This window comes from Staurois parvus, unplaced genomic scaffold (genome assembly GCF_062004578.1).
Source record: "Staurois parvus isolate SC_StPar_1 unplaced genomic scaffold, SC_StPar_1.0 ptg000207l, whole genome shotgun sequence".
NCBI lineage: Eukaryota > Metazoa > Chordata > Amphibia > Anura > Ranidae > Staurois > Staurois parvus.
The window spans coordinates 2,868,922-2,882,074 of record NW_028318003.1 but is presented as its reverse complement, the minus strand read 5'-3'; the positions used below and the strand labels follow the sequence as shown (position 1 = coordinate 2,882,074).

Sequence of the window (13,153 nt, the reverse complement as noted above, 5' to 3'; positions counted from 1 at the left end):
TGCCCATAGGTAGATCAAATTTTGGGCGGTGACTGCAGAACTGGCTGAAATGCAATCCACCTATGGCCAGCTTTAATGGTGCACAAAGAAGAGGCGGAGGAGCCTAGAGTACTAAGGGGATGGGAGCTCCAGAAGATGAGGTTCGGGACCACACCGTATAATACCATTGCACAGAGGTGGTATGTATAACTGTTTTATTGAAAAAAAACCCCAAACAAACCCTCCTTTACAATGACTTTAAGTAGTGTACTTTTCAAATGAAATAGTGACCTGCCCAGGCAGTTGAATAGCTAAGTATTAAGTGTGTGTGTTTTTTTTTTTTTTGTTTCTTAGACTATGTAGTTATGTTTTTATTACTACTAACCTTTTCCATTGGGTTAGATGTTTGTCTTTGTCTTGTGATCTTGCTAGAATGGTTGCACCATCTGTGACTTGCTATTTAATAGTACCTAATTTATGTTGTGTTTACTGTGTACATTTTATCCGTGTTGTCTCCACATCTTCATCTTTCATTCTCTCTCCCGCTATCGTGCAGAGAGTTCGTCCAGGAAGGCAAAATCTGCTTGGGATGAGAGTAGGCACGAGACCTATGGTAAGATCTAGGTGCTAGTGTGGATCTTTGCCACCTGCACATGCATTGCTGTGTCTTTACCTGTGTGCATTTGCATGGCATTCTTTGTCTTGGAGTAAGGGACTGTGTGGCTTTGAGTTCTCCTGCTGTCGCTTTAAGGCATGCCCTTTTTTAATAATGCTTTTCTGTGGCGATCACATTCATAGCTTTACAAGCTGTCCACTGAAGTAATCTAAGACCTAAACAACTTAATTTTTTTGTTTTGTTTTTCTCTGGATTCTGCAACCATGACTAAATGCCAGTAGGTAACTTTGAAAATCATAATCTTAACAGTTTTACACTGATCAGCCATAAAATTATGAACACTCTCCATAACATTATGACCACCCACCTAATATTCGGCAGGCCCCCCCTGTTGCTGCCCAGCCAGTCAAGGCATGGACTCCAAAGTAACATCCACATGAATGGCAAGGCTCAAGGTTTCCGAGCAGAACATTGCCCAGACCATCATGTTGCCTCCGCCGGCTTGCCTTTTTCCCATATTATATCCTGGTACCATTTTTTTCCCCAGGTAAGCAATGATCACGCACCCGATCATTTACATGATGTAAAAGGAAAAGTTCTGATGCTCACATGTACATTGTAGTTGCTCTTGGTTGTGAATACTGGTCTGTCCTTTCTGTGGCTACGCAGCCTTATACATAAATTGATTAATGTCAGCACTGTTTATTCTAAAACCTTGCTATTGGAACCAGAATAAACGTTTTCAGCACTCTGCCCTACTGTAGCTCTTCTGTTGGTTTGGACTGCATGGGCCAGCCTTTGCTGCCTACATGCATCAATTAGCCTTGAACGCCCTTGACGCTGTCTTACTGGTAACTGGTTTTCCTTCCCTGGACCACTTTTGGTAGGTCCTGACCACTGAAGATCAGGAACATCTCATAAGAACTGCAGTTTTGTAGTTGCTCTGACCCAGTGGTACTCAACCTGTGGGACCTCAGGACACACATTTTGCCCTTGGCCATAAAGTCACGACCTAAAAAAGTTTGATTTCCGAAACATAATTTATTCCAGTAAACAAAACAAATGGCTTCTTTCCAAAATGGATAGTGCAGTAATCGCCCTCCTATCACCATCGCTTTCCTGTTTTTTCACTCCTTACAAGAAAGGCTTTCCATCACCCAGCCACAACCCAGAAAACGTACCTAGTGGAGTCAATCCCTGGCATCCAGTGGCGCTTTTCTTCCCTCCTTCGCAGTTGGCTGGAAGGAAGTGTAATATGTAACTTCCTCCCAGCGATGCCGCGGATGAAGGAGGAATGAGCACGAGGGCCGTGGAACTGCTTTGTAAGTGAGTGCACTGTGTGCACGACCTTAATGGGACCAGCTGACTGCAATAATACAAATATTAAGGCCGGACGGCTGTAGTTGCAGTCCCGACCGTCCTAACATTTATATTAGTGCGACTGGCAGTTTTTATTAAGCTATGTTGTCAGGGCACTGGATGTTTTATTGGGGCATTAGAAAGGCCTGAGGGGCAATTTCCCTGCGGCCCAGTCTTCCCATGATCATGGCTGCTTGAGAAACATGGCTCTGACCAAGTCGTCTAGCCATTGTAATTTTGCCCCTTGTCAAAAGCTGGCCATAATTTATATAATTTTTTTTCTTGAGAATTTTCCTTTAGATTTACACAAAACCATATAATATGACGTCAAACCTAAACAACACTTTCAGTTGTTTCCAATTAGATAGGTCCTTGCACTACATAGTTGAAGGTAAATCTAAAGGAAATTGGACAGAAAATTGTAGTGTATGGCCAACCAAAGTCCCTCAAATCCTTATGCATGCCCATTCTTTTTGCTTTCAGTACACCAAAATGTTCACTTGCTGACTGATATATCCCACCCAATTTCAGTTCTCTGTCATAAAGAGAAAATCAATATTATTCACTGTACCAGTCATGATGTTATGGCTGATTGGTGTATATTTATTTTGATCTGTTAAAGTTTACTTGATCTATGTAGCAATATGTTTGTTTGTTTGTCCTTCAATCATTTAGTAAACCAATGTGATTTAGAAACATTTCTGTTGCGTGGAGTCAGGTTTCATTCAGTTTACCTTAACTGAGTTTTTCTTTCATTTTTTTTTTTTTTTTTCTTAACCTAAACTTGTTACAACCCAGGACAATTTACATTGAGAACACTATTTAGTCCCCGTTCACACCTGGTATTTTGGGATCTAAGGCAGAATTGCTTTGATTCTGCCTGTAATCTCAAATCACACTGCCACAGTGGCAAAACACACCACACGTGTTCAGGTGCCATTCATTTTCATGGCACCTAAACACGGTGTGGTTCTATCTCAATTGCCAAGCGAAAAATTTTGGCAAACCTTGTCACCCAAAAACAGCTCCTGCTCCTTTTTTGGGTGACAAGCTGTGAACAGGTCCTAAATCATGTTATAATGAAACGTTTCACCTCAGGTCAAGAATATTAGTAAATCAGAGATATAGTTCTCTTCTAAAGCTACATGTAAAATGTTTAAATAATTAACTTGTAAATGAGCATGTGCTTTCATAAAGGCTAATTTTTTTTCAACCCCAATTTCGAAAAAGTTGGGATTCTGTGTAAAATCTACATAGACAGAATGCACTGATTTGCAAATATCATAAACCCATACTTTATTCACAATAGAAAATGGAATACATAAAATGTTAAAACTGAGAAAATGTACCATTTTAAGAAAAAATAATGTAAGTTTGAAATTTATGACAGTAACATGTCTCAAAAATGGGACAGGGCAACAAAAAGCTGGCAAAGTACATCCCCAATTCCAATTTGGGAAAGGACCATGTTTACCACTGTTTATATGTAGATACATCTTATCAAACACTGGTGAACCTCTGCCCATCTTCACTTCAGAGGCACTTTGACTATAAGATGCCGTTTTTATACCATCATGTTACTGACCTGTTGCCAATTAACCTAATTAGCTGCAAAATGTTCTTCCAGCTCTTCCTTGTTAGTACTACTTACTTTGCTAAATTTTTGAGACCTGTTGCTGCTATCAATTTCAAGATTACTTTATTTTTATCCTAAAGATTAATTCCAGGAATCCAGCTCGTTTGTAAAAAGTGAACGCACACTATGAGTTAAGTCCAACGAGGTGCATGGCATCTCCTGGACTCATGTCTATTATGTACATCTGACAGGTATATAGTACTCCCAGCTGATAGCTTTAACTGTATTTCCAGGAGCTTTTCTGTGTGCCTCTCTCCTCTCAAATCCCGGAGTATCTCTCCGGCAGAGCAACTTTTTATAAAGTGGCTGAATTCCTGAAATTCAGCTTTAAAATGGTACTTTTTCCCTGTTTAATCATTTGGTATGTTTTTTTTTTTTTTTTAATATGTATTGTGAATAAAATATGGATTTGAGATTTGCAAATAATTGCTTTCTGTTTTTATGTAGATTTTACACAGAGACCCCGCTTTTGTTGGAATTGGTGTTGTACATGCTGTGGCAAAAATTATTCCCCCTTACGTTTGCTGTTCGTGCCATGACTAAATGGGTCTGCACCGCAACCACATGCATTACACACGGTTGCAGCATGGTAATGTGGGTTTTACAGGGTTAAAACAGGTGTTGAGGAGGGGACATATACACTGCTCAAAAAAATTTAAAGGAACACTTTTTAATAGGAGTATAGCATCAAGTCAATAAAACCGGGATATTGATCTGGTCAGTTAAGTAGCAGAGGGGGTTGTTAATCAGTTTCAGCTGCTTTGGTGTTAATGAAATTAACAACAGGTGCACTGGAAGGGCAACAATGAGATGACCCCCAAAACAAGAATGGTTTTACAGGTGGAGGCCACTGACATTTTTTTCCCTACTCATCTTTTCTGACTGTTTTTCACTAGTTTTGCATTTGGCTAGGATCAGTGTCACTACTGGTAGCATGAGGAGATACCTGGACCCTACAGAGGTTGTACAGACAGTCCAACTCCTCCAGGATGTCGCATCAATACGTGCCATTGCCAGAAGTTTTGCTGTGTCTCCTCCTAGCACAGTCTCAAGAGCATGGAGGAGATTCTGGGAAACAGGCAGTTACTCTAGGAGAGCTGGATAGGGCCGTAGAAGGTCCTTAACCCATCAACAGGACAGGTGTATGCTACTTTGTGCAAGGAGGAACAGGATGATCACTACCAGAGGCCTACAAAATGACCTCCAGCAGGCTACTAGTGTAACAGTAACATCATTCAGCATGACCGTTTTGGTGGTGAGTCAGTGATGGTTTGGGAAAGCATATTCATGGAGGGACGCACAGATCTCTACAGGCTAGACAATAGCACCCTGACTTCCATTAGGTATCGGGATGAAATCCTTGGACCCATTGTCAGACCCTACGCTGGTGCAGTGGGTCCTGGGTTCCTCCTGGTGCACAACAATGCCCGGCCTCATGTGGCGAGAGTATGCAGGCAGTTCCTGGGGGATGAAGGAATTGATACCATTGAATGGCCCCCACGCTCACCTGACCTAAATCCAATAGAACACCTCTGGGATATCATGTTTCGGTCCATTGGACGCCGCCAGGTTGCACCTCAGACTGTCCAGGAGCTCAGTGATGCCCTGGTCCAGGTATGGGAGGAAATACCCCAGGACAACATCCGTTGTCTCATTAGGAGCATGCCCTGACGTTGCCAGGCATGCATACAAGCATGTGGGGGACATACAGATACTGAGCACCATTTTGAGTTTCTGCAATGAAATTTCAGTAAAATGGACTAGCCTGTTGCATCATTTTTTTTCACTTTGATTTTTGGGATGTCTTTGAATTCAGTCCTCTGTAGATTGATAATTTTCATTTCCATCAAAGGATGGGGCATCCTTACATTCCTAACACATTACCCAGTCCATATCAGTACAGATATCCAGCATGATATTTTTCCCCATTGAGATCTGATGTGTTTTCAAAGTGTTCCTTTAATTTTTTTGAGCAGCGTATCTTCAAATTTGACAGTCTTGGCCTGCAGTCTAGGTATGCCTGGCCTACAGATTAGGTATTCTCATAACACCAGTTTACAGGCATCCAGAGAATACTATAAAATTTGGGGGCTGATGTACTTGCAACTTTTTTGCAGCATCCTGATGCAGAATAAAAGCCTTGTGCCATGTAGCTGTATCCTTGTGCCCTGTTTTTGACCTTGACCAGCAGGTACCTTTTATTCGGAATGGGAGCAAATTGATATGAGTGTTTGATCTCCACGGCTGCATGAAGAAGCGCAGGATCTGGCGGAGGAGTTCTGTCGTCCTCTTCTGCCGACTGCTGAGATAAGGTGGGGGCAGAAACAAGGAGTGCCACAGCTGCAGGAGTGGTGCGGGGGCCGCATGAAATAGACTGAAGGGCTGTATTAGGCGTGCGGGCCATGCGTTTGACACGTGATATATAGGTTGCATTGTATTCCTGTGGTATTGTGCTTATGTATGTAGCTTATTGTTCTTAAGTAAATCTTTTCTTCTATGGTACTGAGGATGATGTACTTCCTCTTCAATGTATGTAAGGAAGGGCAAGGATGACTGAAGCTGCTGTTCAAATTGTTCAAGGTGTATGAATCACCTTCGCTTGTTGATGGTGGAATAAAGCATTGAATTCTGTGCTGAATTCGTATGCTTTTGTTTATGGAATGGGGTCTGCTCAAAGCATGCGTAGATGGTGTTTGTACAAGATACATATTGTGATCATATAATGCAGGGACCATCTCACAAGTCTTCATTGTTGTGGAAATCACCGTCTACCTCATTGCACTTTACATTTCTACATTGATTTTACCATTTCTGCATGGTGCTTTGTGTCCTTTGAAAGCATCAAAAATGTGATTAATATATAATTTTCAATAGGCACGATACCAATTCCCTACTGTACATGTCCTGCAAATTTTCTGACTGTTGCACAGTGTTTACCACTGTAAGCTTTTGTACAGCGTAACAGCTAAATGGTAAACAGGTTCTTATGTGGAAATGCATGTTTTGTATGCTCTGTATAGAAAAGAACTTTACTAAACATTTGTCTTAAAAATTGTCACATAGCCTAAGGCTGGCCATACATTATACAATTATCTGCAGATTTTTGGTTTAGATTTACCAAAAACCATATAATAGGAGGACAAACCTAAACAACACTTTCAGTTGTATCCAATTAGGCAGGCCCTTGCACTACATAGTTGAAGGTAAATCTAAAGGAAATTGGGCAGAAAATCTGCAGATAATTGTATAATGTATGGCCAGCCTAACTCTAGTTTAGAGAAACCACCGGTCTTTTCTCTGTAAAAAAAAAAAAAAAAAAAAAAAGTATTGCTTTTGGTGTGCTCCTATGCCTGTAGAGCTGATACATACTGTATGTGTAGAGAGGGGAAAAAAAAAGTTACATGGCTGCTCATCGCACAGAATCAGCTAGAGAAATGTCTCAACATGTTTTGGGAGTTTTTTCCAGCTAATTCTTCTCTGTTGAAACAAAAGTCTGCTTGAAGACTCTAGCGGGAAGTGTGTATGGTAACACTGTTTTTTTTATTAATTAAATTTTAAAAAATTGTATTAAGAACTTTAAATACATAATCTTTGCTGTAGTTAGAACCACAGTAGTGTACAAAGATGTACACTATATTGCCAAAAGTATTGGGACACCCCTCCAAATCATTGTATTCAGGTGTTCCAATCACTCTTCCATGGCCACAGGTGTATAAAATCAAACACCTAGATATGCAGACTGCTTCTACAAACATTTGTGAAAGAATGGATCGCTCTCAGGAGTTCAGTGAATTCAAGCCTGGTACCGTGATAGGTTGCCACCTGTGCAATGAGTCCATCCGTGAAGTTTCCTTGCTACTAAATATTCCTCGGTCAACTGTTAGCGGTATTATAACAAAGTGGAAGCAACTGGGAACAACAGCAACTCAGCCACCAAGTGGTTGGCCCTGTAAATTACAGAGCGGGGTCAGCGCATGCTGAAGCACACAGTGCACAGAAATCGCCAACTGTCTGCAGAGTCCATAGCTAAAGACCTCCAAACTTTGTGTGGCCTTCAGATTAGCACAACAGTGCGTAGGGAGCTTCATGGAATGGGTTTCCATGGCGGAGCAGCTGCATTCAAGCCTTACATCACCAAGTGCAGTGCAATGCAGTGGTGTAAAGCATGCCGCCACTGGACTGTAGAGCAGTGGAGACGTGTTCTCTGGAGTAATGAATCGCGCTTCTCTGTCTGGCATTTGCCAGGAGAATGGTACTTGCATGACAGCATTGTGCCAATTGTAAACTTTTGTGGAGGGGGGGATTATGGTGTAGGGTTGTTTTTCAGGGGCTGAGCTTGACCAAGGAACTTGACTAACCTGCACAGAGTTCTGACCTCAACCTGATGAAATAGAACACCTTTGAGATGATTGAGAGCAGAGACTGCGAGCCAGGCCTTCTCATCTGACATCAGTGCCTGATCTTACAAATGTGCTTCTGGAAGAATAGTCAAACATTCCCATAGACATACTGCTAAACCTTGTGGACAGCCTTCCCAGAAGAGTTGAAGCTGTTATAGCTGCAAAGGGTTGGCCAACTCAATATTAAACCCTATAGACTAAGACTGGGATGCCATTAAAGTTCATGTGCGTGTAAAGGCAGGCCTCCCAATAATTTGGCCAATATAGTGTATGCAGTGGATATAAAAAGTTTTCACACCCCTGTTAAAATGTCAGGTTTCTGTGATGTAGAAAAATGAGACAAAGCGAAATCATTTCAGAAATGTTTCCACCTTTTAATGTGACCTATAAAACTGTACAACTCAATTGAAAAACAAGCTGAAATCTTTAAGGTCGGGTGGGGGACTAAACATAAAATACTAAAATAATGTGGTTGCAGAAGTGTGCACACCCTCTTATAACTGGAGATGTAGCTGTGTTCAGAATTAAGCAATCACATTCAAAAGCATGTTAAATAGGAGTCACTACACACCTGCCATCATTTAAAGTGCCTTTGATTAACCCCAAATAAAGTTCAGCTGTTCTAGTAGGTCTAGGTCTTTCCTAGTCGCATCCTACAGCAAAAGCCATGATCCTCAGAGAGCTTCCAAAGCATCAGAGGGATCTCATTGTTAAAAGGTATTAGTCAGGAGAAGGGTACAAAAGAATTTCCAAGGCATTAGATATACCAAGGAACACAATGAAGACAGTCATCAAGTGGAGAAAATATGGTTCAACAGTGACATTACCAAGAACTGGACGTCCCTCCAAAATTGATGAAAACACAAGAAGAAAACTGGTCTGTGAGGCTGCCAAGAGGCCTACAGCAACATTAAAGGAGCTGCAGGAGTATCTGACAAGTACTGACTGTGTGGTACATGTGACAGCAATCTCCCGTATTCTTCATATGTCTGGGCTGTGGGGTAGAGTGGCAAGATGGACGCCTTTTTTTTTACAAAGAAAAACATCCAAGCCTGGCTAAATTTTGCAAAAACATATCTGAAGTCTCCCAAAAGCATGTGGGAAAATGTGTTATGGTCTGATGAAACCAAGGTTGAACTTTTTGTCCATAATTCCAAAAGATATGTTTGGTGCAAAAACAACACTGCACATCACCAAAAGAACACCATACCCACAGTGAAGCATGGTGGTGGCATATTTTATGCTTTGGGGCTGTTTTTCTTCAGCTGGAACTGGGGCCTTAGTCAAGGTAGAGGGAATTATGAACCGTTCCAAATACCAGTCAATATTGGCACAAAACCTTCAGGCTTCTGCTAGAAAGCTGAACATGAAGAGGAACTTAATTTTTCAGCATAACGACCCAAAGCATACATCCAAATCAACAAAGGAATGACTTCACTAGAAAAAGATTAAGGTTTTGGACTGTCCCAACCAGAGCCCAGACCTGAATCCAATCAAAATTCTGTGGGGTGATCTGAAGAGGGCTGTGCACAGGAGATACCCTTGCAATCTGACAGATTTTGAGTGTTTTTGCAAGGAACAGTGGGCAAATATTGCCAAGTCAAGATGTGCCATGCTTGTAACTGTCAATCTTGCAATGCCTCATGGGACTTGTAGTTTGGCAACAACTGGAGGGCCACCAGTTTGACATCTCTGCCCTATAGATCATCAGCATAGTGTTACAGAGGAGGTCTGGTGCTAGAATTATTGCTGTCATTCTAGCATGTGTGGTGATATGTAACGTGTATCGCAATCAACGTTTTCGTGCGTAGGCCCCCAGAATGTACATGCGTTTATGTGGGGCGGCCTCAGTTTTTTTGGGGGTGCAGGGGATTTTATGTGCTCAGGTGTTTGGTGTTTTACAATTAAAAAAAAAATTGTTACATTTTTAAATATTTTTTTTATGCTGATTTTTGGTGACAGATTCTCTTTGAGACATCCAGGGACTAAAAGACCCTGGATGTCTCCCCTGTGTTCCCCTGAATGTAATGTAGTACAGTCTTCCCTGTGTTCCCCTGAATATTTAGACAGTGGGCGGAGTTTGGCACTGTGTGGATGCAATCGGCGGTAGTGCTGCCACATTAATGCTTCCACCTCACAGGTGAGTCCTGCTGCTTGCCCGCAGCAGGGCTAAATGATTAAAAGAAAATGACCTGCCCGGCTCCCGTAACTACATGTCCAGGGCGTCGGGCGATATAAATTCAACATCCCTGTACCTATATTGGTCTTTTGCACTTTCGCTCTTGTAATGTTGGGTGTCAAGCCCTCATTAAAGCTTCTTGACAACTAGGCAGGGAGGAGAAATTCAAACAATATAGGAGTTTTTCAGCCAGGCTCTGGATTCTGCAAAAAGCCTACAAATATTGCATTTACATTAAAGTGGTTCTAAAGGCAGCAGGTTGTTACCTTCATGCATTTTCTGCATTAAGATAAAAAAAAAATCTTTTAAAAGCTGCTCCTTCCCAATACTTACTTGAGCTCAATCTTGATCCATCCCCATGCCCAAGAGCAGCAGTGTTGCGCTCTCTCTCCTCACAGGCTCAGAGACAGCAACAGGAGTCATTGGCTCTTGCTGCTGTCAAACAACAACTGTGAGGAAGGAGTGGCGCTGTGTGTGTCAATGAACACACACCGCCCAACCCCGCAGCTCGCCCGCATGAGTGGCCCCATAGCAAGTGGCTTGCTAATGAGGCACTTGGAAGGAGGACCAGTGAAGAACCCCATGGGAGGAGATTTGGGGTCACTCTGCAAAACTAGTGAGCAGGTGAGTATAATATGTGTTGTTAAAAAAAAACCAAAAACAAACCATTAACCCTTACAATCGCTTAAGCAATATTTTTCAAACTTGCACTGTATATTGTACCCTGCTGGGGATCTTTGACTGACAAATTCCTTTAAAAGGTGAACTTATCTTTTAAGTCCCATCATCAAGTATCTCCAACTGGCTGCACCTGTAGGTTTTGAAAATGTACAATATAGGCACAGGAAGCTGCAAGATACCGGACTCCAGAAATTCTTAGACTAGGACTCTGTATCAAAGGTTTGAAAGTCATTGGTTTGTTTCAAGACTTGACAAATCCCAGGGCCAGGTCGCCGTGATGACTAGAAATGCATCCTGGCACCTGGTCATTTGTCAGCCCATTCCTAGAAATGCGTCCTGGCACCTGGACATTTGTCAGCCCATTCATAGTTCCTTCTGGGGTGTAGAAAAAGATCTCTGACACAGTCCTGATTCCCCCACACTGATCGTGTTCTCTGGGGAGTACGCCGTGCCCTGTCACCAGCAGGTGGCGTGTTGTCTGAGGACGGATCCACTGTGACAGCCTGCACATTATTCAGGGTGGTACGGAGCCGTGTCCCGGGGGCAGGCAGATTAACTCTATGATGCTTCTTGTGTCTGCGCTGTGACATGCCGAGCTGGCACCCCTTTGCAAGTTTACAGTCTGCTGTGAGGTGGAGGAGGGGAGATGAGTCCTCCTGGCCAAGTCTGAGCTCTTTCTGGCTCCAATTGTGTTATGTCTGGAAAGTCATTGTGGGAATAGGCAGGTGGATATGTTTTTGAAGAGTCCTTCTAAGTGCCTTGATAAAGCCCTGTGTACCATCAACCATTGCCACTCTTTTTATTTACAGCTGGACTGCAGTATTTCATGGTGAGTCACCATGGGGGACACACATGTAGGCAGGAATTGGCTGCAGGGAGGCTGCAGAAGGTCAGCAGCACTGGGATACTATCATTCTTTTTAGTATTTTATTTAAAGTGTCACTAAGGCTTCATTTAGATGTCAAGTTGAGGGGGTTGGTAAAAATGTTTGATAAAGCCACGGTTTTGCCACCCACCAACAGCCACACTTAAGTTGCGATAGACAAGCAGATGAGGGTGATTTACATGCCACAGTCGCAATGTAAGTGGCATATTAATGGGTTTTCCCTCTATAACAGGTTTTTGTCATTCTCTCCAGTGTTAACATCTGGGTTTTTGGCTGGCCACTGTGCTGTAAGTAAGTTAAGGTTAGGGGGCTCAAATCATTTCCCTTGCCCCGAGCGTTGACAACCCACGCTACGATAAGAAAAAATGGTTCTTAACTTATTTAGCTGGCTCCTAGATTCAAAGCAAATTTGTCAAGCCCTGGTTTGTTTACAGTGCACTTACCTCTCCATTGCACCAGCCCCTTTGTAGTCAAGTTGTCCTTCAAATTTGTATTGTAATAATGATCAGTTACATAGGGTAAAATGGAGTCTGAGTATCCCCAATATGACATAAGCTTGAACATTTCATAAACCGTTGTGCAGGAGGTAATTTTTCTGCATAAAAGTGACATTACTAGTAGAAAGTGGTCTCCTCTGTGCTTTGTCACTGCTGTATCTCTTCACACTTAAAAGGCCTCTTACATGAGCATGCAATAGGATACCCTACTAAACACAGTGCTTCTCTCGTTTGGTCTCCAGACTTTGGTGAGATCATACTGTGTATTTTGCCACACCCCATTTTTCACAGTAAAGACATACATTATGTTATCTAGTTTTAACATTTTTGTGACAGTTGCCAAGGTTATGGCCCTCATCTGAGCTGGGTGTTTGTGGATGGATTTCCAGCAGGCTGTAAAGTCTCTTGTGACTGGTCCTTGATCTTTCCTTTCTTCATATCTAGGAGCTTCAGCTTCTATCAAGAGATCATCATGTTTTTTTTTATATAAAACATGTATAGTGTTTTGTATAATTATTCCCTTTGTGTCAAATCTAACCTACAACTTTTTTTCTTTTAGTATTTCAAAAACATGAATTTAAATAGCTATCTTATATCCGGTCTCCTGTTGATATCGAACTATTCCTTTCCAACTTTAACATTTTATAGTGCTCATTTATTTTCCTATTTTTAGCAGATAGTAGATTGCATATTGTCTTCTGTATAATCTTTCTATTTTTCTTCTCTTCAGGTTTGGTACAGCGGTGTGTGATAATTCAACGGGATGAGAATGGCTTTGGGTTAACTGTCAGTGGAGATAACCCTGTCTTCGTTCAGTCGGTTAAGGAAGGTAAGTTTCCACTTTAAATGAGAAGCATGGGAATAACAAACATTCATACTCACCTAGATGGCTGTAGAATTGATTTGATTGGCAGCTGTCC

The 13,153-nt window shown here is 41.9% G+C and overlaps 1 protein-coding gene across 2 annotated transcripts in view; it reads left to right on the top strand.

Moving 5' to 3' along the window:
• Window positions 1-13,153, top strand: part of ARHGEF12 (Rho guanine nucleotide exchange factor 12) — a 266,310-nt gene that overhangs the window by 56,358 nt on the left and 196,799 nt on the right. Inside the window, exons 4-5 of one of the 2 annotated variants that reach the window (XM_089678556.1) lie at window positions 536-592; window positions 12,964-13,062. In XM_089678556.1, coding sequence (XP_089534682.1) covers window positions 536-592; window positions 12,964-13,062 — 156 coding nt within the window. The remainder of the gene's footprint in view (window positions 1-535; window positions 593-12,963; window positions 13,063-13,153) is intronic. The other variant, XM_089678557.1, reaches the window with a different exon arrangement.